The sequence below is a fragment of the Heteronotia binoei genome, chromosome 19 (genome assembly GCF_032191835.1).
Source record: "Heteronotia binoei isolate CCM8104 ecotype False Entrance Well chromosome 19, APGP_CSIRO_Hbin_v1, whole genome shotgun sequence".
NCBI lineage: Eukaryota > Metazoa > Chordata > Lepidosauria > Squamata > Gekkonidae > Heteronotia > Heteronotia binoei.
The window spans coordinates 2,153,629-2,181,356 of NC_083241.1; the positions used below are offsets into that span (position 1 = coordinate 2,153,629).

The 27,728-nt window shown below is 50.2% G+C and overlaps 1 protein-coding gene across 1 annotated transcript; it reads right to left on the bottom strand.

Annotated features, from left to right (window-relative positions):
- Nucleotides 1–13: 13 nt before the first annotated feature.
- On the bottom strand, nucleotides 14–26,819 carry LOC132587947 (coronin-2B-like). The gene is made up of 11 exons (XM_060260360.1): nucleotides 26,804–26,819; nucleotides 24,319–24,464; nucleotides 16,114–16,263; nucleotides 11,267–11,431; nucleotides 9,053–9,169; nucleotides 8,194–8,298; nucleotides 7,241–7,337; nucleotides 5,965–6,077; nucleotides 3,133–3,223; nucleotides 1,462–1,601; nucleotides 14–355 (listed from the first exon to the last, which is right to left on the bottom strand). The coding sequence occupies exons 1-11, from the start codon at nucleotides 26,817–26,819 to the stop codon at nucleotides 218–220; spliced, it is 1,278 nt and encodes a 425-aa protein (XP_060116343.1). The 3' UTR covers nucleotides 14–217.
- Between the last annotated feature and the right edge of the window lie 909 nt (nucleotides 26,820–27,728).

Sequence of the window (27,728 nt, forward strand, 5' to 3'; positions counted from 1 at the left end):
AATAGAAACCTCGTACTCTTTCATGCTTTCATTTTCAGCTAGCTCATGGGGGGAGTGGGGAGCATCTTTTTAGTGCGAGTTAAAGACCAGACAAGAAGCACAGCCTTTCCAGTGAACCCAGGGCTTGTCGCCAGTCTCTGTCTCGTTATCTTGTGTTACGTGAAGACGGAAGAAGTAAAGACTGGGTAGAAACACAGTTTGTTTGAGCAAACCGCCTCTAGAGTTCATTGTTCTTGGGGCAATTGCGCAGGTTTTTCAGCTCCAGCTGTAGCTGCCTGATTTTGATATCCTTCTGCGACAGTTCGCCCTTCAACCGCCGGATCTCGTCCTGTTGCCGGAAGAACATTCGGAGGAGCTAGAGGGGGAGGAGAAAGAGAGAAGTTCTGTCACTTCTGGGAGAAAGCGTGGTGTGTTAGTAAGCGTTCTTTCCTAGAAATTAGTCTTGAAATGAAAAGCTCAGAGAAAGCAGTTTGTGAAACGAGATGGGAGTGCCGACTCGCTGCTACGAAAGCTGATTTCATGGAAGGCTGAGCTGTGAAAACTGATTCTGAGGAAGACGGATATGAGACATTAGATGAACTGTGGATTCCCATCAGAAAAAGTAGAATACCCTTTGTGGACATTTTAAGTTTTAGTAATATATTGGGACTCCCTGTTCTTTGTGATTTGCATTGGATGTTCTTATATTTAGAAGTACTTTTGTATAAGAGAGTCATTTGGTGTATGACAGGGGTGGCCAAACTATGGCTCGGGAGCCTTATGTGGCTCTTTCACACATATTGTGTGGCTCTCGAAACCCCCACCACCACATCAGCCATCTTGGAGAAGGCATTTGTTTCTTTAAATCACTTATCCAGGCCAAGCCAATCAGCAGCTTGGAGAATGTATTTAAAGTTAAAGTTGCTTTCTTACCACCTCTCCCTCTCTCCCTTCCCTTCCATTCCTTCTTTCCTTCCTAGCAACTCTCAAACATCTGATGTTCATGTCTTGCAGCTCTCACACATCTGACGTTTATGTGGCTCTTACGTTAAGCAAGTTTGGCCACCCCTGGTGTATACGTATAGGATTTGCATTGAAATAGTTCTTCTACATCTTCAGGTGGTTGCATTTTATTTAGAGGCTGGTTGACATGGGAACATTTGCTTTGTTTATACCACTTCCGGGAGAAGGACAGCTTGGCCCACCGGAGCGAATGGTACTGCCCTTGTTGGCGTCTAACAGCAATCACGTGGCCATCCTATTTTCCCTTCCCTTAGCAAATGAGTCATTGTGCCTTTTGCAATGGGGAGAATGGGACCACAGGGGCGGTTGGCCCTGTGTCTTCTTAGACCTGCAAAGTCCTTGAAAATGTTCTCTCAAATCCCCCATGGTCAGCTTGGGAAATCAGGTGATTAGGACTGGGGAGGAAAAAAAATGTGCATTAGGTTGAACCGAGAGAGAGCACAGTCTTGAATCCCTTACCTCGTTCTCTGTACGGGGTGGTACATTTTCCAAGAGGTCTATCCCGTTCACGATGACGCTCTTTTTCTCCCTTACAGGCGCCTTGAAAATTGCTTTGGATGTTTTCTTGTAACCTTCTTTTAAAGACATCAGGATGGGATCTTTAAAAAAAAGAGATTTAAAAAATGTCAAAAGATGCTGCAAAGGGCAGGAAACTTTCTCTCTGCCTTTTCCTCCTGACTCAGATAGTTACATCTTCTGGGCTCAGGAGAAGAGACAGAACTTAGGTGGAGCCAGTTCTTGCTCATCTGTGCTGCCTGTTCTAGCTGGGCAAAAGCTGGCTCCTGTAGGGCAAGAAGAAAGCGTGCCTACTCTAATCAGTGCCTCTAGAACCAAGGTCCTTCAGTCTCCATGGCATCTCTCCAGGGGGCACTCACCCCTGTGCTGCTCTTTACTGCCACCATCACAGCTGGCCAGAACATGAAACTGCAACTCTTTCAGCCGTCCACCTTGCTGGAATACACCAATTTCTTTTGTGCGGAGAAGAATGTGACTAAAGGGGACACCGCAATGGCTAAAGGGAACTTCTGCATTCAGAGGCAGTAGAATCAACCAGGAATCCACATTTGGGGAAGTCTGTCAGCAGCCACGGTGGTGCCCGTACTCTAAGGCAGGGGTGGCCAAACTCGCTTAACGTCAGAGCCACATAGAATAAACATCGCATGTTCAAGGGAAGGGGAGGGAGGAGGGAAGGAAGGAAGGAAAATATATGGGGGAGGGAGGTGGAAAGAAAGCAACTTTAAATGCATTTCCCAAGCTACCAGCTGGACTTGACTTGGAAAAGTGATTTAAAGAGACAAATGCCTTCTCCGAGCTGGCCAAGAGCCACACAATAGGTGTGAAGGGGCCACATGTTTGGCCACTCTTGCTCTAGGAGAATGACCCGGTTTATATAGTACATAAACAGTGTTCCCTCTAAGCTGAGTTAGTGTGAGCTAGCTCAGTTTTTTAGCCACCAGCTCATGCATTTTTGTCTTAGCTCAGGGAAAATGGGCCCCAGAGCGAACTAATGTATGCAGTAGCTCACAACTTTAATGCCAGTAACTGACAAAGTAGAATTTTTGCTCACAAGACTCCACAGCTTAGAGGGAGCATTGGTTGGAAATTCCTTCCCTTCCCATCTCCCCCGTCCATCCACCCACCCCCAATCTTCTGCTTGTGGCCCTGAGATTCCAAGCATCACCTTTCCCAGGGCTTTTCTGTAGTAGGAACTCTTTTGAATATTAGGTCACTTCCCCTGATGTAGCCAATCCTCCAAGAGCTTACAGTAGGCCCTGTACTAAGAGCCCTGTACGCTCCAGGAGGACTGGCTGCATCAAGGGGGTGTGGCCTAATATGCGAATGAGTTCCTGCTACCAAAAAAGCCCCGATTCTTTCCCAAATCAAAAGGCTGCTAAAGGAAGGGAAATGGGGGGTGTGTGTGTGGAAGGGAACAGAAGGGAAATGGTGCATGTATCTCCCATTGCATTCTGCTAGTTGTTGGCTGGCTACAACTCCAAATTCTGACAAGTTTAAGCCTTCTGTTTTGATATCCGGAAGTTTCTGGAAACGAGTGGATCCTTCTTTGTTGCTCATTTCAGGCAGTGCATTTCTAAACGGCTTCCCAAGACAACGCGGTGTGGGCGCTTTCACCTCTATTGGTTCCGCTCAGCCATTCATCTGGGGTGAGGGCTGGTTCTGTCCCCGGAGTCATGGGATAAATATCCTCTTGGTACGTTTCTGACTAGAATGAGGAGAGAAGATAAAGGCATAGAGCGCGTCAAAAGAGGATTAGGCAGAGGAGAAGTCTATCAGCGTCTGCTAGCCACAGGAAACCGAGGGGGGGAACCTCCACACTCCGAGGCGCTAACCCCAGAGCCAGGAGGCAATCTCAAGGGAAAGGCCTCGGCTTCTGTGCCCTACCGCTGGCTCTGAGGAAGAGGTTGGGGCCACTGGTCTGATCCAGCAAGGTCACTCTGATGCTCTAACCACACTGGAATAGTTAACCACCAAAACGAAGTAGTAAGAAATATTCAGTGGGGTAGTCGTGTTGGTCTGAAGCAGCCAAACAAAGTTGGGAGTCCGGGGGCACCTTGAAGACCACACAAAAGCTCATACCATGAATAAAACTTGGTTGGTCTTAAAAGGCACCTGACCGGACTCAAACTTTGTCCTAGTAAGAAACAATCGAGCAAACCCCAAAAGAGGAGGTCTTCGCTCCTGCAGGAGACGGAGGTTGAAAGAAATCAGCCAGCACAGAATCAGCCAAGAACACGTTATTGCAAAAACAACCCAGTCAATTCACTCAATAATATACACTGTGGCTGAGTTAAACATGCCCCCCTTTAGTCGGCTGCAATCCCTCCTATTGGTCTCTCCAGGATCCTTCATTTGCATCTCTTTGTTACAAGTTGTTACATCCTGATTGGCCAGATCTCCCAGGCTTCAGGATCCTGATTTGCAAGGAGTGCCTATCTCAAGCTCAGGCAACAAGAACTCAGTGAGATGCAATATATAACAGAGGTCATCAGCTACAGCCAGTGTTCCCTCTAAGCTGAGTTAGTATGAGCAAGCTCACAGTCTTTTTAGCTTCTGGCTCACACATCTTTGTCTCAGCTCAGGAAAAATTGGCCCCAGAGCAAACTAATTCATGCAGTAGTTCAGAACTGTAATGCCAGTAGCTCACAAAGTAGAATTCTCGCTCACAAGACTCCACAGCTTAGCGGGAGCATTGGTTACAGCCCCTCCCTCATTCTCACAATGATGCCGATGTATGGCTTTTTGGATTGACTGGGCAATTCCTCCCCCCCACCACACACACACGCAATTGCCGTTTGGAATGCAAACAGTGCTAACACATCCTCAAGCGTCTCAATTCTTCCCCCGCCCCAAAGCTCTCAGTCCTGCAGCAGAGGTGGCTTCCCAGGCAGCACTCAGGCAAGAAAGGCGGTCACGGTGGAGATTGGCAGAGGAGGCCCAGGAGGGCCAAAGAGACCCAGGTTGAGCCAAATGAGCTGGCCTGCAAAAACTGACTCAGAACTGATAGCAGTGGCTCCCAAACTTTTTGGCACCAGGGACTGGTTTTGGTTTTGCGGAAGACAATTTTTCCATGGACCAGTGGGGTGGTGGTGCTGGGGTTTTTGCTGCCCTAGGCTGCCACTTCACCCACGCCTTGCCCTGCCCCCCCCCCACGTGGGGGTCTTTAAATGAGAGGTAGGTGAAGGTTGCTGCCGGACTGCCCCTTCTGCATGCCTGGGACCCGGGTGGATAAAAGAGGTGGTGCTTTGGAGCCAGGCCACACTGCCTCTTTCAGGGGAGGGGTGGTGGCCCAGTGGTAGAGCATCTGTTTGGTAAGCAGAAGGTCCCAGGTTCAATCCCCGGCATCTCCAACTAAAAAGGATCCAGGCAAATAGGCGGGAAAAACCTCCGCTGGAGACCCTGGAGAGCCATGAATGGGGCTGTGGCTCAGTGGTAGAGCATCTGCTTGGGAAGCAGAAGGTCCCAGGTTCAATCCCAGCATCTCCAACTAAAAAGGATCCAGGCAAATAGGCATGAAAAACCTCCGCTGGAGACCCTGGAGAGCCGCTGCCAGTCTGAGTAGACAAGACTGACTTGGATGGACTGAGGGTCTGATTCAGCATAAGGCAGCTTCATATGTTCATATGTCTAAGAGGAGGGATGGTGGTTCAGTGGCAGAGCATCTGCTTGGTAAGTAGAATGTCCCAGGTTCAATCCCCAGCATCTCCAACTAAAAAGGGTCCAGGCAAATAGGCGAGAAAAACCTCCGCTTGAGACCCTGGAGAGCCATGAATGGGGCTGTGCCTCAGTGGTAGAGCATCTGCTTGGTAAGCAGAACGTTTCAGGTTCAATCCCCGGCATCTCCAACTAAAAAGGGTCCAGGCAAATAGGCGAGAAAAACCTCTGCTTGAGACCCTGGAGAGCCATGAATGGGGCTGTGCCTCAGTGGCTGAGCATCTGCTTGGTAAGCAGAAGGTCCCAGGTTCAATCCCCGGCATCTCCAACTAAAAAGGGTCCAGGCAAATAGGCGAGAAAAACCTCCGCTTGAGACCCTGGAGAGCCATGAATGGGACTGTGGCTCAGTGGTAGAGCATCGGCTTGGTAAGCAGAAGGTCCCAGGTTCAATCCCCGGCATCTCCAACTAAAAAGGGTCCAGGCAAATAGGCGAGAAAAACCTCCGCTTGAGGCCCTGGAGAGCCGCTGCCAGTCTGAGTAGACAATACTGACTTTGCTGGACCCAGGGGGGGTGTGATTCAGTAGAAGGCAGCTTCAGATGTTCATATATTTCATCCACCTGGGTCCCAGATTCCAGGCAGGTGAAAGGGGTAGCAGTGCCTCTTTCTCACACCATGGCCCAGCTGCAAACAGGCCACAGACCGGTACTAGTTAGTGGCCTGTGGGGTTGGGGACCTCTGCCTTACAGGACCCACCCGGGGGCTGCTTTCAGTGGGGATCCGGAGTACTCACCCGCCTTGGGACAATCATGGAGATGGGCTCAATCAGCCCTTTCAGAGTAATGAGCTTGTAGAAGCGGAAGACTTCGCAGGTGGAAACGTCCAGGCCATGTTTGGGCATCACCCCTGCAAAAAGGGGGTTAAGGAAATGGGACTTTTTGCAGAGGAAGAGCCTTGGGGAGGGCTCCAACCCACAGCTGTTCTCTCTCCTTTTCTCCCCACGGACTCTTCTCTGGTGGGGTGAGAAAGCCCCTCCAGCCGCTGGAACAGCAGTTCATGAATATTCGAACTGGTGAGGGGAAAGTTCAGCCACACAGTGACTGACTGGGTAGCTGTCATCAGAGATGCTGGCTTTATGCATTGTCCCTTATGCAGGCTTCTTCTTTGCAGAAAAAGCCCAGCAGGAACTCATTTGCATATTAGGCCACACCGCCTGACATCACCACTGTTTCGTGGGGGGCTTTTCTGCTGAAGAAGCCCAGCGGGAACTCATTTGCATATCAGGCCACACCCCCGATATCGCCATTGTTTCACGCAGGGCTTTTCTTTTGCAAAAGAAGCCCAGTGGGAACTCATTTGCATATTAGGCCACACCCCCGGCACCAACATGGTTTTGCGTGGGGCTTTTTTTGCGGAAGCCCAGCGGTACTCATTTGCGTATTAGGCCACACCCCTGACACCACCATTGTTCCAGTGGGACTTTTTGCGAAAGAAGCCCAGCAGGAACTCATTTGCATATTTGGCCGCACCCCTGGCACCAACATGGTTTTACGTGGGGCTTTTTTGCGGAAGGCCAGCGGTACTCATTTGCATATTAGGCCACACCCCTGACACCACCATTGTTTCAGTGGGACTTTTTGCGGAAGAAGCCCAGCAGGAACTCATTTGCATATTTGGCCGCACCCCCTGACATTAAACCAGCTGGAACTATATTCCTGCGTGTTCCTGCTAAAAAAAAAAAGTCCTGCTCTTAAGCGTCTGTCTTGCCTTTCCTCCACGGACCTCCAGGCAGAGATGGGGGTGTTCTGGGGGGGGGGTGGTGGTGAATCTCCCTTCCAGGTGCTGACCCGACCCAGACTTGCTAAGCTTCCCCAAAGTGGCTGCATTCGATTTCATCAGGCCATCACCTGGCCAAAATTGGCTAAGGGGGAAACCCAGGAGTTCCCAGGGTGGAACGGGAGACTCAGGAAAGCAAGGGGCCTGAGGCAGAGGCCTGAAATGGAGAGATAGTGTTGGTGAAGGCCCCTCCCATGTTACAAGACCCAGCCCCATAACGCTCTCCTCCTTACCGAGGCCTTTTTGTGGGGCCGGGGAGCGGAACTCCATGAGATAGGTGAGGAATGGCTTCTCTGTGCTGATTTCATAGTAGCGGATGTTCCCGTCTCCCTGGGGAACAGAGCAAGAGGGGACACCATGGAACCGGCTGCGTCTCACAAACAAAACGGGATCCAGCCCAGGTTCCTGAGGCCAATGCTGTTAATGCTTCTCAGAGCATTCGACCCTGGCAGTCCTGTTTCTCCTCATGGCAGCCTCATGAAATCTTTCGGCCTTCTTCCCGTTTTACTGGTGGATCACTGAGGCAGGGTGACCAATTCACGCCCTAGCTCTACAGGCATTTACACTGGAGCAAGCCTAACAAGGAGACTCGTTTCCAAGTATGCACACTTGGGATTTCCGTTCTAGTATCCAAATTTTAAATTAAGAAGAATTGCAGATTTCTACTCCGCCCTTCTCTCTGAATCAGAGACTCAGAGCAGCTTACAATCTCCTTTTATCTTCTTCCCCTGCAACAGATACCCTGTGAGGTGGGTGGGGCTGAGAGAACTCTTCCAGAAGCTGCCCTTTCAAGGACAGAGTCTCCATAATCTCCTTTATCTTCCTCCCCCACAACAGACACCCTGTGAGGTGGGTGGGGCTGAGAGAGCTCTCCCAGAAGCTGCCCTTTCAAGGACAACTCCTACAAGTTGCAGGAAGTCTCTGATTAATCTCCCCCAAGGAACTGCCTCATGCTTTTAAAAGGAAGTCTCTGATTAATCTCCCCCAAGGAACTGCCTCATGCTTTTAAAATTACTAGACTGGAACTAGATTGGTTCGTTTCCAGCTCCTGAAGAGTAAATCTGGAGCAGTTTAGGGTGTGCCTAAATGCCTCTTAGACAAGGCAGCTCAGACTCCAAGAGAAGAGAAAGCTGCCTCACTACACCTTGTCCACCTCTGTACTAGAGGAAGGCGACCAACTACGCACCTTGCCGGCTAAATACAACATGTGTGTATCAGCATCGTAGAAAGGGAACAGGAGCCCCGAGAGACCATCTATCTCCTCTTCTATTAAGGGCATGGAGAGGTCTTCCTGTGGGAAGAAAAAGGAGGTGTCAGCACCTTGAGACATCCATTATGCCCTGTGGTCCCTTCCAACTCTATGATTCTCCAAAATTTTGGGTTACGATTTCAAGAAAACTGCAGAGACGTTCTTGCTTGGATTACAATTAGAAAAATTTCCAAAGGAAGACAGGACTCTAATCTGGTACTTGCTATCAGTTGCTAGGACATTGTATGCGCAGCTTTGGAAGCAAGAAAAAATACCAGAGAAATGGGACTGGACTATGAAAGTTTTATCGTGGAGTGAAATGGACAAACTAACTAGAACGCTAAGAGACTTATGATTTAGAGATATTCAAAAAGGAGTGAAAAAAATTTAAAGGATATATGGAGAGAGAGTGGAATATAAAAAGACATTGGACAATTTTTTAGCATTAATGGGGGGAAAAATATATATTTTGAACTTTGATCAGTTAGTAGTACCTTTAGTATTGAATCTGAATCTATAGCTTCGGGGAAGTCAACATTGGAGGGAGGGGGGATTGAAACGCCATATGGGTTAGTATTGAAAATTTATAATTAAGATTTGTAACCATATGGTATCAATAAATTGTTAAAACGAGGAGACATCCATTATGCCCTGTGGTCTCTTCCAACTCTATGATTCTATGATTCTTCCCAGAATGAAACTTCGTCCGTCTTAAAAGCGCCACCCGAGTCCTTCTGCTTAGCGTTCCACTCTCCCCCCCTCCCACACGTCTGTCTGTGCTTAGGAGCTTTCTGACCTGATCCCAGAGGGCGATCTGCCTGGTGTTCCACCGTGAAACTCCGGTCGTGAGAAGGCGCTTCAGGTTCCCGAGGAAGACCACCCGGTTCACACGATGGTTCTTGCAATTGGCTTCCTGCAAAGACCAAAGCGACGTCACTGCAGGAGACGGGCTTGTGGTCAGATCCAGCCAAGCAATTCTGTCCCCTTTACAGTTTAAACTGTTGCTGACAATGTGTTTGGATTCGGTTCTGAATATGCCTCCAGAATATTTTGGACTCCGATCGTCCTTCATCCAAGACAACGTCCCATTAATTAAAGAGGGGCACATTCCCTTCAGTTTTCTCAGGCTTGATTTTGATGACAAAGCTTTTGTTTGTGCATGAAAATGGTGGAATGAAATTCTTACCAAGTTGTCACAGTTTTGATACAACTTATTTTTCCACAAGAAGAAGAATTGCAGATTTATACCCCACCCTTCTCTCTGAATCAGAGATTCAAAGCGGCTCACAATCTCATATCTTCTCCCCTCACAACAGACACCCTGCGAGGTGGGTGGGGCTGAGAGAGCTCTTACAGCAGCTGCCCTTTCAAGGACAACCCCTGCCAGAGCTATGGCTGACCCAAGGCCATTCCAGCAACTGCCAGTGGAGGAGTGGGGAATCAAACCAGGTTCTCCCAGATAAGAGAGCTCTGGCTGACCCAAGGCCATTCCAGCAACTGCCAGTGGAGGAGTGGGAAATCAAACCTGGTTCTCCCAGATAAGAGAGCTCTGGCTGACCCAAGGCCATTCCAGCAGCTGTAAGTGGAGGAGTGGGGAATCAAACCCCGTTCTCCCAGATAAGAGAGCTCTGGCTGACCCAAGGCCATTCCAGCAGGTGCAAGTGGAGGAGTGGGGATCAAACCAGGTTCTCCCAGATAAGAGAGCTCTGGCTGACCCAAGGCCATTCCAGCAACTGCCAGTGGAGGAGTGGGAAATCAAACCTGGTTCTGCCAGATAAGAGTCCGCACACTTAACCACTACACCAAACTGGCTCTCTCAAACTCTCTCTCTCAACAAGCACTCCTTCTATAGAAATTTGCTTATTGAGAGATTTCTTACGGAAAACTTTATATTATTGGTTCAATAGGCCTAACGAGAGAAGAGAGTAAACAAGACTTAAAAATAACATGGCCAAGTTTTCAACTTGGGTTGAAAACTGTGAATTGGAAGAATTATGAGCATATGAGTTGGACAATTGCTATTGAGTCTACATTGTATATAGTATAATAATTAGAGAGTATTAATTTGTTTAAGAGCAAAGATATGTTTAAGGAACTGATACTTAGCTGGAGAAAGAAAGAAAGAAAAACTGAAATGTATTTTAAAATTCTCTTTCTCCAACCTTTTCCCTTCCTTTCCCCCCTCCCTATACCCTCTCCTTGTTTGAAACTTAATAAAAATGTTGAACGAGAAAACTTTATATTACTGGAAGGAGGGTGAGTGTATTCTCACCAACCCAGAGCCGTATTTTTAAAAGCCACTGACCTCTCCGCTCTCTGACTTACGTCCTGGTCAGGGGCCCATTTATACACCCAGCACTAAAGAAATTAAACACTGTAATGTGCAATTGAACATATGAAGCAAGCTTCTATTAAATTGGAGAATATACCCTGCTAGATTGCTATGTTCTGTTCTTCAGACATAGACAGGTCTCTTTCAGCCCGTGTTTTTCAAAGCAGAATTACCCGGTCTTGAACTCAGGTCCTCAAGCATGCCATGCAGCTGCTCTGCCACTGAGCCACTGGCCCGCTCAGTTGACAAGAAGGAACTGCACTGCCTTGCAACGTAGGCTAATATTCCATGCTTTCCTGGTTCTATTGCACTGCTTTTTAGAGGTCATCTCCTTTGAATTGCACAGATTTCTATTGTGCAACCTGCCTTAAGTGAGAAAGACCAGGACTGATTTCCCACTCGCCTTATGCCACTCTCACTCTCCTCTCCTCTGCGGGGCTTCTGTTGGATTTCACACTATCTGCCCCAGGGCGGCAACTCGCTCCGCCTCTTTCACACAGCAAACAGGATCCTCTAAAAACCGGTTTCTGTTTGCCGCACGAAAAAGGCGCAGCTAGTTGCAGCCCCGAGGCAGAGAGCGTGAAATCCGACGGAAGCGCCGCGGAGAAGAGCTTGAGAGAGGCAGAAGGCTAGTGGGGAATCAGTCCGGCTGTCAATAAGGTAAGTAAACGCACTTACTTGGAGGACTTTGCCAGACCGGGGCTCAATGACCCGGAGCTTCTTGTCCTTGCAGGAAGTGGCGAGCAAACTCCCGTCCGTGTTGAATGACAAGCAGAGGATGACGTCGGAGTGGCAGTCGATCATCTTCACGGGCTCGCCGATGTCCAGGTTCCAGATGAGAACCTGAGAACAGACGAAGATAAGGGGAACCCGGTTGGATCGGACCAGCGGACCACCTTGCCCAGCATCCTGACGCACACAGTGGCCAACACAAACAAGGCCCTCCCCTGATTCTGCCTCACGGCACTGGGTTCCAGAGGCTGACTGCCACTGCATGTGGAGGTTCCCTTTACTCACCATGACCAGTCGCCACCGATGGACATCTCTTCTGCGAACGCTCTTACCCCAGTTTAAAGGGGGGCCTTCACCACATCCAGTGACAGAGAATTCCGGAATTGAATTACTTGTTGAGTAAAAAGGGATTCCCTTTTGCCTGTATCAAAACTTTGGCCCATTCACTGGGGCCCCCTGGTATCATGAGAGAGGGAGAAAGGAGGAGGAAGTGCAAAGGGGAACCCCTCACCCCCCCCCCTTAGGCTTCAGAACAGGGCTTCGGAATGACTTATTGTTTGCCTTTCCTGCTTGTTCAAGGAGGTCACCAAAGCAAAAGCTCCAATGGACCAACTGGATTTAAAAACAACATTCCTCAAACAGCGTCTCTAGGGAAAAGATTTTGCAAAAAAGCCAACACGCTGAGCCGAATGAGGCCACCAACATCAGCAGGGCTTCCAGGGCGGGGTGGGAGGGGGGTGGGGAGCTGTGCCTTCATCATGCATTTATTTATTTCATTTACTTCGCTCCCCCCCCCACCTTGTTTCCACAATGGGGACTCAAAGTGGCTTCCATAATTCTCCTCATCTCCCTTTTATACTTACAATAGTCAGAAGAGGAAGAAGAAGAAGAAGTAGTAGTAGTGGAGGAGATTAGATTTATGCCTTGCTCTCCTCCACTTGGAGTCTCAGAGTAGCTTACCATCTCCTTTCCCTTCCCCTCCCCACAACAGACACCCTGTGGGGGGGGGGGGCTGAGAGAGCTCTGAGAGAACTATGACTGGCCCAAAGTCACCCAGCTGGCTGCACGTGGAAGAGGAGGAGGGGGGAATCAAATCCAGTTCTCCAGATTAGAGTCCACCGTTGTGAACCACTACACTAAACCGGTTCTCCTCTGAGGGGCAGGATTAGGCTGAGAGTGGCCCCAGCAAGCATTTGTGGCAGAGCGAGGATTCGAACCTGGACCTCCCGTATCCGACCCTCTAGCTAACCGTGACAATCCTCAGACTTTCCCATGGCAGATCGGCTTCCCTGAAAGGCTGGCCCATGCAGCCTCTGAGGAGAGTGAGAAATGTTCAAGGGCAGGTCTTCCGTTGGCCACGGCACACAGCGCACACCTCGAAGTGGTGTTTCACACATGATGATGTATTTTATCTTTCCGCACAAAGAAAGTATTATGAGTTTCAAGCAGGGCTTCTTTTGTAGCAGGAACTCCTTTGCATATTAGGCCACATACCCTTGATGTTGCAAGGGCCTACTGTAAGCTCTTGGAGGATTGGCTACATCAGAGGGGTGTGGCCTAATATGCAAAGGAGTTTCTGCTCAAAAAAAGCCCTGGATGGATGGAGGGCTTTTTAGTAGCAGGAACTCCTTTGCATATTAGGCCACTCCCACCCCCCAATGTAGCCAATCCTCTCAGAGTTTACAGGGCTCTTCTTACAGGGCCTACTCTAAGCTCCAGGAGGATTGGCTACATCAGGGGTGTGTGGCCTAACAGGCTAAGGAGTTCCTGCTACAAAAAAAGTTCTGGATGGATGGATGGATTGCAGGGCTTTTTTTTGCAGCAGGAACTCCTTTGCATATTAGGCCACACACCCCTGATGTTGCAAGGGCCTACTGTAAGCTCTTGGAGGATTGGCTACATCAGGGGTGTGTGGCCTAATAGGCTAAGGAGTTCCTGCTACAAAAAAAGTTCTGCATGGATGGATTTCAGGGCTTTTTTTGTAGCAGGAACTCCTTTGCCTATTAGGCCACGCCCCTCTGATGTAGCCAATCCTCCCAGAGCTTAGAAGGCTCTTCTTACAGGGCCTACTGTAAGCTCTTGGAGGATTGGATACATCAGGGGTGTGTGGCCTAATAGGCAAAGGAGTTCCTGCTACAAAAAAAGCCCTGCGTGTGTATAATATTTCTTCATGTCTTGCGGCTCTCAAACGTCTGCTGGAGAGCCAGTTTGGTGTAGTGGTTAAGTATGCGGACTCTTATCTTGGAGAACCGGGTTTGATTCCCCACTCCTCCACTTGCACCTGCTGAAATGGCCTTGGGTCAGCCATAGCTCTGGCAGAGGTTGTCCTTGAAAGGGCAGCTGCTGTGAGAGCCCTCTCCAGCCCCACCCACCTCACAGGGTGTCTGTTGTGGGGGAGGAAGGGAAAGGAGATTGTGAGCCGCTCTGAGACTCTTCGGAGTGGAGGGCGGGATATAAATCCAATATCTTCATCTACCTCACAGGGTGTCTGTTGTGGGGGAGGAAGGTAAAGGAGATTGTGAGCCGCTCTGAGACTCTTCGGAGTGGAGGGCGGGATATAAATCCAATATCTTCATCTACCTCACAGGGTGTCTGTTGTGGGGGAGGAAGGTAAAGGAGATTGTGAGCCGCTCTGAGACTCTTCGGAGTGGAGGGCGGGATATAAATCCAATATCTTCATCTACCTCACAGAGTGTCTGTTGTTGGGGAGGAAGGGAAAGGAGATTGTGAGCCGCTCTGAGACTCTTCGGAGTGGAGGGCGGGATATAAATCCAATATCTTCTTCTTCTTCTTATTCCATGCATCTCTCACGCTAAGCAGGTCTGGCCACCCCAGCCTTAGGCTGTGGGTCGCATTTGGATTACAGAGGCTGGTATTCGCTAATGAAGAGGCAGAAGCAAGAACTTGCCCAGGGAACCCTCTAATCCAGCCAAGACGGTGTGTGTTCTATTATCGAGGCAGAGATGCACTGGCTGGCATGCCCCGGGATATCCGCATGATCATTCTTCTGCAATGACTCAGACGGAAGGGCAGATGTTCGCAGAGCCAGGGGAGCTCCGGAGGCGGAGGCGTCTCTCACCCCGACTCCAGCAGGTGAAAAGGAGCCAGGCCAAGGAGAGCAGACCTGCTCTGTTGAAGCCACCGAAGGTTCGACATCGAAGGTGTGAGTTGCGAGGCCGGAGGCGGTCACCAGATCTAGACCCCTTCCCACCCCAACGCAGGGGGCCCAACAAGCTGTCTGGAAGCAGCCCCCCATTCTGAGGGAGCCCCAGGAGGAGAGCTCTGGGGGACCAAAGAAACCAACCCAGGTGCTTGCAAGGGGAAGGGGTGGCTGGAGCCCCCCAGGGGCCAGACTGCCCTATGCCCTGTGGGAAAAGCAGAAGCCATTAGTTGCTTCCTTCGATGGCAAATCCTGGCGAGGAGGGCAGCAAGTTCTTGAAGCCATCAAAAATGGAGCCCAAATTTGGGGTGCGGAAAATCCCCTCTAGTGGTCCACCGCATCATTGCAGGAAAACCCAGGCCTTGTATTCAGCAGGAGCTCACAGGAGCACAGCTCCTGAACCTTTCTGAGGGTTCCCCCTCCTCCTCCCCACCTACCTGGTCCACTGAATAGGAGGTGCAGCTGCATAACAATCCCTGGATTAGGAGAGAGGGCAGCTAACCAGCCACCAGGGGCTTTGACATGCTCCCAGCAGCCCTCATTAACCCCTGGAAAAGCCCACGTGATTTTGGGTGGCGGGTGGTTTGCTGGCTTTTTGACTTTGGGGTGGGGGGGGGCAGGTGGCCAAGGAGAGTGAGGCCTGCTTGGGCTGGCTAGATCTCTAGCCAGCCCAAACAGACCTCGCTTGCCCAGGGCTCTCCTATCTTGCATTGGGTTGCTTTTGGTTAGGGGGCTGGGGCAGCATATGCTAATGAATTATGCTAATGAGCTCCACCACCTATTTTTCTACAAAAGGATCCCTGGGAAAACCACATCCCCAAATTGAGTGTACCTGCACAGAATGTCCACGCTGGGGCTTTAAACCCCTTTTAACTGCCATTCTCCTCACTTTGCATTTTCTGAATCTTTGGGAAAGGCTGTTGGGCGAAAGGCCGAGACCGATCCCCTGATTCCCCAGGACGGCACTTTGCAAGAGATCCTGGGAGCAGATGGACTCAGTTTAGGGTTGCCAATCCCCAGGTGGGGGCAGGGGATTCCCCAGTTTGGAGGCCCTCCCCCCGCTTCAGGGTCATCAGAAAGCAGGAGGGGGGAGGGAGATGTCTGCTGGGCACTCCATTATTCCCTCTGCAGACCGATTCCCATAGGGCATAATGGAGAATTGATCTGTGGGTATCTGCGGCTCTGTGGGGCCTTTTTTTTGAGGTAGAGGCACCAAATTTTCAGCATAGAATCTGGTGCCTCTCCTCAAAAGACTCACCACGTTTCAGAAGGATTGGACTAGGGGGTCCAATTCTACAAGCCCCAAAAGAAAGCACCCCTATCCTTTATTATTTCTAATGGAGGGATTCAAAAAGTGTGCGGCCCCTTTCAATGTGATGGCCAGAACTCCCTTTGGAGGTCAATTATGTTTGTCGCAACTTTGCTCCTGGCTCCACCCCAAAGTCTTTTGGCTCCACCCCCAATGTCTCCTGGCTCCACTCCCAAAGTCCCCAGATATTTCTTGAATTGGACCTGGCAACCTTAACTCAGCTGCTTTGAACCTGGGCTCTTTCTGATCTTTCCTGGAAGCACACGGCTTCTTTAAAATCTGTGCTGAGCCGACCGACAGGGAGCCTTGCCCCCCGCCCCTCACCTTGTAGTCGTATCCTGCGCTGAAGAGGATGTTGTTGGTGGTCGGGTGCCACTCGATGAGACCCACGCGCCGGCTGTGGCCGTACAGCTCCAGAACAGCCTCTGTCATGTTGCGCTTCAACCCCCCATCTGGAATTTCCCATATCCGAACCTGGAAGGGAAGGAGAGCAAGAGGGTGTTAGGAGGATGGTCCAGCGCTGCCTGGAGACCCCTGTGCTCTGGGGTGGCCCCCTACCTGCCCCCCCCCCAGCCTACCCAAGGAAGTCAGAAAGGCTCCCACATTTCAGTTAGAGACTTGTTAGGTGGGCATCTTTACAAAGTGCATGGGGCTGTAGTATAATGGAATAGTTCAGAAACTTTGCTTTTAGAAAGAGAACAGTAGTCCGTGCCACTGAATGTGGCGTGCATTATCTGTTTATTTTATGTATTATGCTGCTCTTCCCTGCACCGTGTTCTAATTCTGCAAATTTCAAAAGAACATAAGAGAAGCCATATTGGATCAGGCCAATGGCCCATCCAGTCCAACACTCTGTGTCACATAAGAACATAAGAGAAGCCCTGTTGGATCAGGCCAATGACCCCTCCAGTCCAACACTCTGTGTCACATAAGAGAAGCCATGTTGGATCAGGCCAATGGCCCATCCAGTCCAACACTCTGTGTCACATAAGAACATAAGAGAAGCCATGTTGGATCAGGCCAGTGGCCCATCCAGTCCAACACTCTGTGTCACATAAGAACATCAGAGAAGCCATGTTGGATCAGGCCAATGACCCCTCCAGTCCAACACTCTGTGTCACATAAGAACATAAGAGAAGCCCTGTTGGATCAGGCCAATGACCCCTCCAGTCCAACACTCTGTGTCACATAAGAACATAAGAGAAGCCATGTTGGATCAGGCCAATGGCCCACCAATCCAACACTCGGTGTCACATAAGAACATAAGAGAAGCCATGTTGGATCAGGCCAGTGGCCCATCCAGTCCAACATTCTGTGTCACATAAGAGAAGCCCTGTTGGATCAGGCCAATGACCCCTCCAGTCCAACACTCTGTGTCACATAAGAACATAAGAGAAGCCATGTTGGATCAGGCCAATGGCCCCTCCAGTCCAACACTCTGTGTCACATAAGAACATAAGAGAAGCCCTGTTGGATCAGGCCAATGACCCCTCCAGTCCAACACTCTGTGTCACATAAGAACATAAGAGAAGCCATGTTGGATCAGGCCAATGGCCCATCCAGTCCAACACTTTGTGTCACATAAGAACATAAGAGAAGCCATGTTGGATCAGGCCAATGGCCCATCCAGTCCAACACTCTGTGTCACATAAGAACATAAGAGAAGCCCTGTTGGATCAGGCCAATGGCCCATCCAGTCCAACACTCTGTGTCACGTAAGAACATAAGAGAAACCATGTTGGATCAGGCCACTGGCCCCTCCAGTCCAACACTCGGTGTCACATAAGAACATAAGAGAAGCCATATTGGATCAGGCTAATGGCCCATCCAGTCCAACACTCTGTGTCACAGAGTGCAAGTGGAGGAGGGGGGAATCAAACCCGGTTGTCCCAGATAAGCGTCTGTGCACTTAACCACGACACCAAACTGGTACTTACTGTTAACACAACCAAAGTCCTAAACAGCAAAAGCTCCAGAAAGACCCACCACTCCTTTCTGCAACCTTCCAAGCTCTGAGTAAGGGGGACATATTTTCAGAGGGGAGGGGAGAGGGTGGCCTGTCACGCCACAAAGCGGGGGCGGCAGATGGCCGTGGCCCCCCCTCCTTCGGCCCAAGCCAGTCCTCCCTGTCTGCCAGCCCCTCCCCCTTCTCTCTGCTGCAGGGATGCTGCTGTCGCCGTCGACCTTCTGAAGGTCGGGAGAGAGTCGCAGCTGCAGCAGAATTAATGCAGAGAGGAAGGCAGACAGGCTGCCCGGCCTCTCCTGGCATGCAAAGCGGCAAGGGAAAGGAGTCTGGCTGCCAGCTCTGGGTTGGGAAATTTCTGGAGATTCAGGGGTGGAACTACAGTGGGTGGGGTTGGGGGAGGGGCCTCAGCAGGGGTGCTCGCCCTCCAAAGCCGCCACGCCAGTTGGCAAAGTTTGGTGTAGTGGTTAGTAAGTAAGTAAGTAAGTAAGTAAGTTTATTTTTATATCCCGCCCTCCCCCGCCAAAGGCAGGCTCAGGGCGGCTCACAGACATGGAAACCACGATTTAGATCAAATACAATGTAAACAAGAGTTTTAAAATACAATTCAATTACACAAATTAATTAAGATAGATAAAACAGGTACTATAAGGTGCTATAGGTCACAATCATACATAAGATGGCTAGATGGTTACAGGTCAGTTCCAATTCCAATTTAGCCGGGTTCTATCATAAAAGCAAGCTGGAAGAGAAAAGTTTTGCAAGCCCTGCGGAACTGATTCAGGTCCCGCAGGGCTCGCATCGTCTCTGGGAGTTGATTCCACCATCGAGGGGCCATTGCTGAGAAGGCTTGCTCCCTGGTTGCCTTCAGTCTAGCTTCTCTTGGCCCAGGGATTTTTAGAAGATTTTGAGAGCTAGATCTCAGCGCTCTCTGGGGGACATATGGGGAGAGGCGGTCCTTAAGGTAGGCAGGTCCTCGGCCATATAGGGCTTTAAAGGTAATAACCAGCACCTTATAGCGAACACGGTACATAACCGGCAGCCAGTGCAGGTCCCGCAGCCCAGGCCGCACGTGTTCCCACCGAGGTAGTTCCTCCAGCAGCCTGGCCGCCGCGTTCTGCACTACCTGGAGTTTCCGTGTTCGGTATAAGGGCAGCCCCATGTAGAGGGCATTGCAGTAGTCTAATCTCGAGGTGACCGTTGCGTGGATCACAGTTGCTAGATCGCCGCATTCCAAGAAGGGTTAAGTGTGCGGACTCTTATCTGGGAGAACCGGGTTTGAATCCCCCACTCCTCCACTTGCACCTGCTGGAATGGCCTTGGGTGAGCCAGAGCTCTCTTATCTGGGAGAACCAGGTTTGCTTCCCCACTCCTCCACTTGCACCTGCTGGAATGGCCTTGGGTCAGCCAGAGCTCTCTTATCTGGGAGAACCGGGTTTGATTTCCCACTCCTCCACTTGCAGCTGCTGGAATGGCCTTGGGTCAGCCATAGCTCTCATAGGAGTTGTCCTTGAAAGTGCAGCCCTCTCAGCCCCACCCACCTCACAGAGTGTCTGTTTTGGGGGGAGAAGATATAGGAGATTGTGAGCCGCTCTGAATCTGATTCAGAGAGAAGGGCTGGGCATAAATCTGCAGTCTTCTTCTTCCAATCTTTTTGAAACTTGGAGGGTGTTTTGAGGAGAGGCACTGGATGCTATGCTGAAAATTTGGTTCCTCTGCCTCAAGAAACAGCCCCCCCCCTGAGCGCCAGATACCCACAGATCAATTCTCCATTATACTCAATGGGAATCAGTCTCCATAGGGAATAATGGAGTGCCCAGCAGACCTTTCCCTCCCCGCCCCGCTTTCTGATGACCCTGAAGCGGGGGGAGGGCCTCCAAAGCGGGGGATCCCCTGCCCCCACCTGGGGATTGGCAACCTTATTTTTAAACCTTGCCTGGAGGCAACTTTGGTAACTTCCAAAGTTTCCTTTCTTGCCCTTTCTCCCGTTGCAGCGCCAGGGGTCTCCAGCCCCCTCCTCCCCTTTCTGGCACTTTCCTCCTGGGGCCACGGAGACGCCTGGTGCATTTCGGAGGTTTGGGCATCATTGGCAGGCGTGCGTCCCAGGGAATAATCACAACCATCCGCACCCGTCATTCGCCAAACGAGAACGCACATGTTCCTCCACATGAATGAAAAACGAGAGCCTCGTTCTGAGGCCACCAGGAACCGCGAGCCCAGGAAGGAAAAGTCAAAACATTCTGAACGTTCACAGCAGCGCAAAGACGCCGTGTGACGCAACGTGTTTGTCAGACAAGGACATCTGTTTGCCACTCATCACCTTCCTTTGTCTGACTTCTGATTCAGAGCTCCGCGCGGCCTCCTTGGAACAGCATGCGTCTGATATAGAACAGCACATTTTGTAGCGACAGTACGGGAGGGAAATCTCCCACCTGGACAGTTTGCAGCCAGAGGGAACGGCTTTCGCTTGGTCTCTGCTGCTCTGGAGCGCCACCCTTGCAGATGGCCAGAAGGGGTACTGTGGCTTTGGAACCCTGGAGGATCTGTGAACCAATCAGATCTTTTCTGGGCTTCTATTTACTAATTTCTTTGGCCCATTTACACCCCATCTCTCCAGACATCTGCTCAAGCAATCTAACACAGGGGTGTCAAACTTAATTGTTATGAAAAAGGAAAAGATATTGGATTTATATCCCGTCCTATACTCCGAATCTCAAGAGTCTCAGAATGGTCACAATCTCCTTTACCTTCCCCTCCCCCAACAGACACCCTGTGAGGTAGGTGGGGCTGAGAGCTCTTACAGAGCTTCCCTTTCAAGGCTATTCCAGCAGGTGCAAGTGGAGAAATGGGGAATCAAACCGGGTTCTCCCAGATAAGAGTCCGCACACTTCACCACTACACCCAATTAAGAGTCCATGCACATAACCACTACACCAAACCGGCTCTCTGAGGGCAAGATCTGACATAAATGAGAGAGCCTCCGGAAAGAGGTGCTCCAAATGTGTCATGACAGCAAGCTATCGGGGCACTTTGGGTATGTAAAAACCCTGCATCTAGTAAATAGACAATTTTGATGGCCCTTTATGAAAAAAGACATCTCCAATTATGTGGCTTCTTGTCCAATATGCTTGATGGCTAAGAGAAGGGGGGGGGAACCCCCAGGATTATTACAGCCACTGGAAACGGCCACTAGACCGTGGTCGATAGTCTCGTTGGATTTCATTGTAGAACTTCCCCCTTCTCATGGAAAGACCATAATTCTTTTAGTAGTGGACGCTTTTTCTAAACAAGCCCACTTCATTCCTTGTTCTCAAATACCCACGGCTAAAAAACTAGCTCAACTATTCTTCCAACACATGGTGAAACTACACTCATTCCCGAATAAGCTAATTAGTGACCGAGGAGTCCAGTTCATTGCCAGCTTCTGGTGGGAGTTTGGTAAACTAACTGGGATTGAACTGGGCTTGAGTTCCGCGTACCATCCCCAAACAGACAGCCAGACGGAACGGGTAAATGCACTACAGGAGCAATACTTAAGATGCTTTGTAAACTATCAGCAATCGAACTGGGCAGAATTGCTCCCATTTACCGAATATGGATATAATAACAGCATACACAGCTCCACCAAGTCTTCCCCCTTTTTGGTAGTGAATGGGTATGAAGGGAAACATTTTCCGCTACTCCCGGGGGGAACGATGCCTGCAATACCTTCAACTTTTCAGCAATGGTGGGGAAAGTTGGGGAAGGCCTGGAACAACATCCAGGAAAATCTGGAATTGGCTAAAGAGAACCATAAAAAACATTACGATAAGCACCATTCTCCTGCTTGGGATTTTAAAGTGGGAGATACAGTGTTCCTTTCTACCAAGAAATTGCCTTTACCACAAACCTCTAAAAAACTGGCATACAAGTTTTTGGGACGGTTCCGTATTAAATGAGTAATCAATAAAGTGACTGTAGAACTTGAATTACCCAAATCGTTTAGTAAGATAAATCCAATCTTTCATTGCAGTTTACTTCGAGGGGATCCTGGAGACACGCCTTGGCACCCCCGACCCCAAGCTCCTGAGCCTATACCAGTGGAGGATCAGAATCACTATTAAGCAAAAGAAATCTCAGATGCTAAACTGAAGCGGGGTGTATTGTATTTTCTGAATAGATGGAAACATTTCTCAGCAGCACATGATGAGTGGGTAATTAGCTCCAATGTGAGAGTGCCAGTGCTAATTAAACAATTGTATGCTAAATATTTTTTAAAACCCCGGAGAGGGGCTTGGGGGGGGCAGTATGTCAAGCGCGCTTATTTCTGTGACATAATGGGTTCTCAGACACAGAGCAGATCTCCCACTCTTTACTGCTCCCCCCTTCTTTATGACCATGGGGCAAGTAATAAATTCATCTGGCCCAAGGATGTTTATGCTACAGCCTGGCTGGTACCGCTTTCAAGTTGCCTCTCCCACAGGTTCACACAGACAGCTCTTGTCTTCTGCTAGAGAAGTGTGAGAATGGGAGATGTTTTTAGTAGCCTAAATTCCTTAGTAAGGAAAGAGATAGTGTTTAGCAGCCTTTGAACCCGTGACTCAAGTATGCATCTGTAATGTAACCTTTGAAGATATCCTATATAGCAACTGTGTAACTCTGTAATTGCTATTACTCCCAAGGCTTGTGTCCTTGGTACAGATTCTGAATTTCTAACAATAAAACAGCTTTGCTTTAAAACAAAAGACTGCTTATTGAGAAATATTGATGCTTGACACAGGCCCTACCTGGAGCCTGGCAACCCTACCTCACGCTCATGAAGAACTGCAGCAGGCTGGATGGGATGGACAACACCAACCACAATAAAGAGAAAGAGATCCCGCTACAGGAAACGTGCAGGACCCAATTATTATCATGCAGTCCGCAATGAAACTGCAATCCTCTCTGTGCCACGTCTTGAGCTCACACAGATTATAAAAGGGCTGGCTGCTGTTTGAAACACGTCTTCTTTTTGTCCCTTTTGCTCTCGGAGGTAAATGCATTTAATTTCTTTTGCCCTTCCTGCAATTAATTGTCCTGCAGTTTAAACCGCCTTGGGGAGGGAGGCTGCAGGTGATACGAACATGCAAAATCTTTCCAAAGCTCTTTTTTTTTTTTTTTAATCTTATCCCCTCCAGACATCCCCCAAGAACGCTCCTGGAAAGGGTAAGCCAAATGCCTGCTTCGTGATGCCTGGCTACCGTTTTGTCTTAGCACCAGCAGAGGTTTTTCTACAGAGTTAGAAACATTCCTAGAGAATGTATTTCCCCCTCCCCGCCCCCACACAGACACACGTAGCTTTAAATTTAGGGCCCGAGTGTTCCTCCCTATCCAGGGTCAGTTCATATGAACATATGAAGCTGCCTTCTACTGAATCAGATCCTCCTGGGTCCATCCAAGTCAGTCTTGTCTGCTCAGACTGGCAGCGGCTCTCCAGGGTCTCCAGCGGAGGTTTTTCACGCCTCCTTGCCTGGACCCTTTTAAGTTGGAGGTGCCGGGGATTGAACCTGGGACCTTCTGCTTACCCAGCAGATGCTCTACTCCTGAGCCACCGTCCCTCCCCAGTTCAGACTGTGATACTTTCAGGTCATTCATTCTTTCTCACAGTTGCTCAAACAGAATCAATTTGCTCAGCATTTGACCATTTCTCAAGCAATTGGAGACTCACCTTTAACTGGAGATTTCACTGGGGATCAAACATTAAGTCAGGGGTGGCCAAACTAATATAAGAGCCCCATTGAATAATTGTCAGATGTTTAAGAGCTGTAAGACATGAACGTCAGATGTCTGAGAAGGGAGGGAGGGAAGGAGGAAGGAAGGAAGGAAGGAAGGAAGGAAGGAAGGAAGGAAGGAAGGAAGGAAGGAAGGAAGGGAGGGAGGGAGGGAGGGAGGGAGAAAGGAGGGAAGGGAGGAGGGAATGAAGGGAGGGAGGGAGGGAGGAAGGAAGGAAGGAAGGGAGGGAGGGAGGGAGGAAGGAAGGAAGGAAGGAAGGAAGGAAGGAAGGGAGGGAGGGAGGGAGGGAGGAAGGAAGGAAGGAAGGAAGGAAGGAAGGAAGGAAGGAAGGAAGGAAGGAAGGAAGGAAGGAAGGAAGGAAGGAAGGAAGGAAGGAAGGGGAGGGGAGGGACAACAGAGGGAGAGGTGGAAAGAAAGCAACTTCAACTTTAAATGGTTTGGCTTGGAGAAGTGATTTAGAGAGAAATGCCTTCTCCAAGTTGGCTGACAGGGCAATGGGGACTTAGAGAGCCACATCATATGTGCGGAAGAGCCACATGTGGCTCCCGAGCCACAGTTTGGCATTAAGTAAAGCAATGCAAACATTGCCAGAGAGGCTATCTGAGCTGGTGCCCAACCAGCCTCGTTGTTCATCCGATTCCACCCCCCGTCCTCCTCCAGTGCAATGCTAAAGCTCCCTTGCGCTGAATGCGGGGCTCCTACTTCTCAGAAAACTCTGTCAGCTCAGCCTGATATGTGTTGCCTGCTGGGTTTTGAGCATTGTGCTTTCTTGGTTCTTTCTAGGCAGGCAGGTTCTTTGGCACCTTTCTACTCACCGAGGTGTCTTCGGAGCAGGAGGCAATGATGTTCTCCACGAAAGGGTTCCACTTGATATCAAGCACGTTGCCCTGATGGCCACAGACCTTGGGGTAGTTGGGCTCAATCCGGCCAGTCTGTTTACAAAAAAAACGAAAGCAAGAGACTAAGTGTGGGGGGGGGGGGAATGGAATGACAAAGCAACAGATGAAGTCCTATATCTGTTGCTGGCTATGAAGAAAGCGCTGTAAGTCCTTAGCTGAGAAATATTTTTATTGATAGCAATTAAGGGACTCTTTTTCTATATTAATAAAAAACACCACCCTGTTATTTCGCTTATGAGATGAGAGAATCCTTGAGGGAGATCTTAAAATAAAACCACATTGCTTTCCTGATGGCCACCAGGGGGCAGAGTGAAGCCCTTTTGCAGCTCCAACAAGGGGATTTAAATGAGGGGGGAAACGGAGAGTTTTGGAAGGGGCTGCCCAATGCATCAGAATGCTTTGCAACTATTGAACAAACATTAGCGTTGCCAGGAGTTGGCTTTGCTGGAAGTCTAACACTGAGCAACAGTCTGCAACTTCAGCTACCCAGATCCTATCTTAAGGAGTGAGCAGCGACTCATGAAAGCTTCTATCCTGACACAAATTTTGTTAGAACCAAATGGGCAGCCGTGTTGGTCTGAGGCAGTAGAACATCAAGTTGCACCTTTAAGACCAACAAAGTTTTATTTAGAACGTAAGCTTTTGTATGCAGGCATAATTCTTCAGACGAAGGGATAAGGTAAAGCTGTGAGTAGAGGAGTGGGGAATCCAACCCGGTTCTCCCAGACAAGAGAGCTCTGGCTGACCCAAGGCCATTCCAGCAGGCGCAAGTGGAGGAGTGGGGAATCAAACCCGGTTCTCCCAGATAAGAGAGCTCTGGCTGACCCAAGGCCATTCCAGCAGCTGCAAGTGGAGGAGTGGGGAATCCAACCCTGTTCTCCCAGATAAGAGAGCTCTGGCTGACCCAAGGCCATTCCAGCAGCTGCATGTGGAGGAGTGGGGAATCAAACCCGGTTCCCCCAGATAAGAGAGCTCTGGCTGACCCAAGACCATTCCAGCAGCTGCAAGAGGAGGAGGGGGGAATCAAACCCGGTTCTCCCAGATAAGAGAGCTCTGGCTGACCCAAGGCCCTTCCAGCAGCTGCATGTGGAGGAGTGGGGAATCAAACCCTGTTCTCCCAGATAAGAGAGCTCTGGCTGACCCAAGGCCATTCCAGCAGCTGCAAGTGGAGGAGTGGGGAATCAAACCCGGTTCTCCCAGATAAGAGAGCTCTGGCTGACCGAAGGCCATTCCAGCAGCTGCAAGTGGAGGAGTGGGGAATCCAACCCTGTTCTCCCAGATAAGAGAGCTCTGGCTGACCCAAGGCCATTCCAGCAGGTGCAAGTGGAGGAGTGGGGAATCAAACCCGGTTCTCCCAGATAAGAGAGCTCCGGCTGACCCAAGGTCACACCAGCAGCCGCAAGTGGAGGAGTGGGGAATCAAACCCGGTTCTCCCAGATAAGAGAGCTCTGGCTGACCCAAGGCCATTCCAACAGGTGCAAGTGGAGGAGTGGGGAATCAAACCCGGTTCTCCCAGATAAGAGAGCTATGGCTGACCCAAGGCCATTCCAGCAGGTGCAAGTGCAGGAGTGGGGAATCAAACCCGGTTCTCCCAGATAAGAGAGCTCTGGCTGACCCAAGGCCATTCCGTCAGCTGCAAGTGGAGGAGTGGGGAATCAAACCCGGTTCTCCCAGATAAGAGAGCTCCGGCTGACCCAAGGTCACACCAGCAGCCGCAAGTGGAGGAGTGGGGAATCAAACCCGGTTCTCCCAGATAAGAGAGCTCTGGCTGACTCAAGGCCATTCCAGCAGCTGCAAGTGGAGGAGTGGGGAATCAAACCCGGTTCTCCCAGATAAGAGAGCTGTGGCTGACCCAAGGCCATTCCAGCAGCCGCAAGTGGAGGAGTGGGGAATCAAACCCGGTTCTCCCAGATAAGAGAGCTCTGGCTGACCCAAGGCCATTCCAGCAGCCGCAAGTGGAGGAGTGGGGAATCCAACCCGGTTCTCCCAGATAAGAGAGCTCTGGCTGACCCAAGGCCATTCCAGCGGCTGCAAGTGGAGGAGTGGGGAATCAAACCCGGTTCTCCCAGATAAGAGAGCTCTGGCTGACCCAAGGCCATTCCAGCAGCTGCAAGTGGAGGAGGGGGGAATCAAACCCGGTTCTCCCAAATAAGAGTCCGAGCACTTAACCACTACACAAACTGGCTCTTTTAGTTTGGCCACTGAACTCAAACTTTGTTCTTTTCCGGTGTAGCTCTTCAGCAAGAGATTCACCAGCAGAGGGCGCCAAGGCACCCAAAGATGAGTCTAGATGGACTGCTAATACTATCACTGGAGCCTGAGCCCCGATTGCTCTGAATGGCATTTGGGCGGCTAATTCTAAAAGCAGCACTCTGTGAGCCTTTGTCCCACAAAAGCTAACCTTTCTCCTGCGTCATCATCAGATCCAGAGAGCGTGATTTCTCCTCTGGCGCTCTGAACGCGCACAGTGAATGGCTCTCTTTGTCTCCACAAATATTTATTACTTAGCGCATTTTTATAACATCCGTTCTCCAAGGATCACAGGGGATGGTGCACTTCCTTCTCCTCTGTCCTCCCTTCCATTTTATCCTCACGACAACCCTGAGAGGTCAGTTAGGCAGAGCACATGTAAGTGCCCAGCAAGCTTCCACGGTGGAGTTGAAATTCGAACCCGGGCCTGCCAGATCTGAGCTCAACACCCTGGCCACTTCACCAGGCCAACTTGGAAGGGTCATTCCCACTTGGGCCTAGGAGGGTGACCTGCTCTAAGTCACGCAGCTGACTACAGAGCTGACCGAAGACTGGAACCTCTCAGGCCAAGGTCAAAATCTACCCCCCTCTGACATAGAACTGATGGCCGAGTTCCCTTGAGATACCCCTGCAAAGGAAGACTGAGCCCCCCCCTCCTTCTGCACATAAGGGGCAGCCACTTAAATCACCACCCACTGTTTCCGGGCTAACTGGGGTTTCCAGACCCATACACCTCCCGCGAAGCAGAAGCAGCAGCAGCAGAAGACTGCAGATTAATACCCCGCCCTTCTCTCTGAATCAGAGTCTCAGAGCGGCTCACAATCTCCTTTATCTTCCCCCACAACAGACCCCCTGTGAGGTGGGTGAGGGCTGAGAGAGCTCTCCAGAAGTTGCCTTTTTCAAGGACAACTCTGCGAGAGCTATGGCTGACCCTCGGTCAGCAGCGGCAAGAGGAGGAGTGGGGAATCAAACCCGCTTCTCCCAGATAAGAGTCTGCACACTTAACCACTACACCAAACTGGCCTCAGAGTGGGCAGGGGACACCCAGAGCTGGCCCTAAACTGTCCGGCACGCTA